This window comes from Pteropus vampyrus, unplaced genomic scaffold (genome assembly GCF_000151845.1).
Source record: "Pteropus vampyrus isolate Shadow unplaced genomic scaffold, Pvam_2.0 Scaffold695, whole genome shotgun sequence".
NCBI classification, from domain to species: domain Eukaryota; kingdom Metazoa; phylum Chordata; class Mammalia; order Chiroptera; family Pteropodidae; genus Pteropus; species Pteropus vampyrus.
This window is the reverse complement of record NW_011889476.1, coordinates 160,545-164,640: the sequence shown is the minus strand read 5'-3', so window position 1 is coordinate 164,640 and position 4,096 is coordinate 160,545. Positions and strand designations below refer to the sequence as shown.

Below are 4,096 nucleotides of genomic sequence, written 5' to 3'. Positions count from 1 at the left end.
CAGGGAGCTTGGTCCTCCGCAGGTTGGGGGTGGGGACTGGGGAGATTGAGGGGAGACCGCTGTCTGTTGAGCCACGTTTCTCAGTGGGTGGGGCTGACTGACGTGCACTGAAGCCAAAACACAGATTCCTCACTCATGCCCCTACCATGCCCTCCTTGTCCCCACCACGGTCCCTGCCCGTTCTGTGCCGTGAACGTGCCAAGCTCCTCGCGCCTCTGAGCCTTTGCACTTACTTGCTCTTCCTCGGCCCATCATGACCTCTTCCGGCCACTGAGGGTTCGGCTCAAGTCACCTCCTGAAAGGCCTCTCTTTAGCTCCCAGTGTTTCAGAGCCCTAGTCCCTTCAGCGCTGGCAACGTTCTGGTCTGTTTACTGACGCCAACTGACCCGTAGGGTCCAGCAGGGACGGGGCGTCGTGTCGCTCCGTGTCCCTGGCTCCAGCAAAGCGCCTCGCAGGGCGGAGCTCGGCACCCGCTGGTGGGTATGTAGCAGCCCTGCTTTCTCTGCTTCTTCCTTCTCTGCGTGAGGCTGGGACGGGCTGGGGAAGCAAGGACAGTGGCCTTTGTCCGGCTTCCTAAGCTGGTTAGATCCAGATAAGAGATGGGAGGGGTCCCTGTCTAGTTCTCCAGTCCACCTGCCCCAAGCCCTGCATGAGCCGCAGCTGACAGCTCAGGTCTGTTTCTCAGAAGATCCTGAGGAGAGAACTGTTTGGGACTTTGGCCCGAATTCTGCTGGGTTTCCAACCTAACTCCGTCTCCAGCAGTCACACAAATGCATTTTCTCTGCCGCTTAAGTTTTAGATTTGATTTTCCGAGATGATCCTCAGGCAAAGCGACATTCGAGTAGGTGCCACGCTGTACGTGAGGTGGCATTCCGCGGGGGCCAGGAGCTCTGCAGTCAGGCTGGGGTTCGCGTCCTGACTCCAGGACCTCCTAGCTGTGTGGCCCTAAGCTAACCTTCGACCCCTCTGGGCCCGCTCCCTCACCTGTAACTGGGGTAACCGGATCTGCCTACTGGAGCTGACAGTGGGTACATAGCTCTTGGCATATTGCTTAGCACTAAATCGTTATTTCTATTTTAAACTGTTGTGTTTTATTGTAAAAGCTCTTGAAGGCAAAAAGTCCAGAGGGCCAGTTCGGGCTTGGCAAGTCCCTTCTCCTCATCTGTCAATCGTGTGTGGGGGGCGAGGGTGGGGGAGGGGGGAGTGACTGGGCAGCTGACGGGATGGCTTTGGGCTCAGAACAAAGGAGACCCCTTGAACCAAAGTCGGGCTGGGGAACTGCTTGGGGGCAGTGAGTTCTGAGGGCGGTGAGGTGGCCGCATTTCCAGTCCATAGGTAAACAGGGGGACGGGGGCAAGGGCCCCAGGGCGGCCAGAAATGAGGCTCTGGAGAGGCCTGCAGCGCCCTCCCCACCGCTGGCCTCAATCCCAGGCATCGCCGGGCAGATGGCGCCGCTGGTGAGCCGGCTGGAGAAGGCCTTGCACTCAGCATCTCCGGAAGGGGCGAGGCCTGCCGCCCTCCTGAACCGCCTGCACGAACCCCGGCAGCCACCGGCAGGGCCCCGGGCAGGGGCTGCAGAGCTGCCTGGAGGAACCGCTGTCGGAGGACCTGCTCCCAGGTGTCCGGCTCGGGCTGGAGCGCTGAGGGGCAGGGGCGGTGCTGGGGTTCCTTTCCCCCAGGGGTCCATCCAGCCTCAGGTTCGAGTCGCGCTGTCCAGGACCTGAGGGCTGGAGCTGCCGCATGCGGGACGGGCTGCGATGACAGTGGGCACGTCAGCGAAGGCCGGGCGGGCCGGGCTCTGCGTCCCAGCGGCTGGAGGGCTCGGCTCCGGGTGAAGAGGCTGCTCCTGGCCCTGGAACAAGCTTCCTGGGGCCCCGCTCCTCCTGGGAGCTCCGCCCAGCGCACCTGAGCGCTCACCCCTTCTGAAGGTGAAAGGAGGTGGGTCTCCCGCAAGCCCCACCCTCGCCGCCTAGAAGGTCCAGGGGAGACCTTCTTGTGGGGAGACTGGCTGATGCTTCGGGGCGCTTTCCCAGAGGAAGACCCAGAAGGGGCGCCCCCCTCTCCTGGTTCAGGTACCTCCCCAGAGGATGACGTGCAGATGAGCTCAGGGGGCATCTCCTCCGAAGGGAGCGGAGGAATGAGAGCGACCAGCGAGGACCCCGCTCAGGCTGGACGAGCAGCTGCGAGCGCCGAGCCCGTGTGGGGAGCCGGCCCGACTCCCGCGCGGGCCCCTGAGCGCTGGGCACCCCCCACACCCTGGCGTCTCCCCAACGCGCTGTCCGAAGCACCCAAGCCCGCCCGCTCTCCTACCTGAGACTCCCGGATGACGACAGCCACGCCGGGACTGTGGGCTGGGCTGGGAATTTGGTCCCACCACGTTTTCTTAATCCTGAAAAGGAAAAGGAAGAGGTGTTGGTCCCTCCTTCACCAGAAGGGTCACAGCCGCCAACACTCACTAGGGGTAAGGGACCATGCTGACCGTTGGGAGTTCTCGCCCTGACCCTGGGGAGCAGGTTCTATTGCCGACCCCACTCGGTCGGGCAGAGACCAGGCTCCCGCACCCACTCGTCATCATCCAAGACTCTCCGAGGCCCAGGGAGGTGACAGGACGCTGGGGGCAGAGGAGCCATTTCGGCTCCCGCATTCTGCTACCCACAACGGAGCCACCTCCGTCCTCAAGCCCGGGACAGGCAGGGCAGACTCAAGCTGCCCGCTGACACGTCCCTCCACGGGGCGGCCGAGAGCTAGGTGCCAGGGAGAGGCCCGGGGTGGCCTGAGAGCAGAGGGAACTCAAGGAGGAACGGACCCTCCTGCGTCAGCCGAGCGGGAAGGCCTCAGGCAGCCCAGGAAGAGCCCCCGCTGACTCTGCCGCCAGTCGACCTGTCTTTATTGAGCTCCTACTGTGTCCTGCACACTGTGCCAGGTCCCAGGGACACAACAGTAAACAAGATGGATAGAAGCTCTGCCTTCTCAGAACTGACCTTCTGGAAGGTGGAGACAGACACACAGGTACAGAAAAGATTGTGACATCATCAATCATGGCCTTAGCTGCCATGAACAAAATAGAGACGATACGGGAACAGAGAGGAATGGGGTGTGATCTAGGAAGCCTTCCTGGAGGAGGTGACTTCTGAGCGACGCCTGAGGCAGAAGAGGGACAAGTCACGGCGACGCCCGAGGAAAGGACCTTCCAGGCAGCGGGCCCAGCAAGGGCAAAGGCTTGGAGGAAACTCGCGGGGCGCGTTCCAAGAACAGCAAGGCTGAGGCGCTGGGACATGGCAAGTGGGGCTGAGGAGGAGGGCGGCTGGGGAAACTGAGACTCAGAGAACAGAGGACCAGCCCGGGGCAGCGCAGACGTGGCAGTGACAAGACGTGGAGGGAAACCTGCGGCCCCTTCACGCTCACCCTGTGCCCGGCCAGGGCGGGCGCCTCACTCATCCTGGCCGCCCGCCCCCTCCCGCGGGCGGGAGGGCTCAGCCTCCGAGACACTCGACCCCAAGGGCTGGAATTCTCTGGAAACCAGCTCCTGTCGTAATCCTGCCTGCTCCCCTCTGCCAAGGAGAACACTTGTTTTGTCCCATCTCAGTGTCTCTGAGTCTGCGCGCAGCCTCCTCGGGACATCATAGCGGAGGTCTCACTGTGGCACTGTGTGGCCTCCCAAGCTGGGCTCCCACCCTGTTTCTGCACCTTCGTGTCTTTGAATCACTCTTCCCTTGTTCCTGTTCCTCGCTTGCCCCCAGGCCACCTGCGTCTGCACACCGACCCCACTGCTGCTGGCTCTGGGGATTTGGGCCCAGCAGACCAGTCCCTGTGCCTCGGCTGGCCTGCTAAGTGGGGATGCTGACTGACCGCACCCCAGAGGGCCCTGTGAGGCCAGAGTGATGACACACAGCAGAAGTGCTGGGGACAATGCCCAGCACGTGTTAGGCACTGAATCAGTGTTCGCTGTTGTTCTTAACAGATGGCAATGACAAGCGAGCCGGATCGGCCTGTCCCTTCAGCCTGCTTGCTTTGTTGTGGATGATGAAAATACAAGAAGGGGTCAGGAGGCTGCATTCGGGTGTGGGGTCCCCAAATAAGAAAACCCCAGGCCCTC

General features: G+C 62.1%; 1 protein-coding gene across 1 annotated transcript in view; it reads right to left on the bottom strand.

The window, feature by feature from the left end:
• Positions 1-16: 16 nt before the first annotated feature.
• LOC111733927 (interleukin-4 receptor subunit alpha-like) overlaps positions 17-4,096 on the bottom strand; it is a 5,458-nt gene continuing 1,378 nt past the window's right edge. Inside the window, exons 2-3 of the mRNA XM_023526077.1 lie at positions 2,311-2,389; positions 17-537 (exon numbers count right to left, since the gene is read on the bottom strand). Of these exons, the coding sequence (XP_023381845.1) occupies positions 343-537; positions 2,311-2,389 (274 nt within the window). The 3' untranslated portion in view covers positions 17-342. The remainder of the gene's footprint in view (positions 538-2,310; positions 2,390-4,096) is intronic.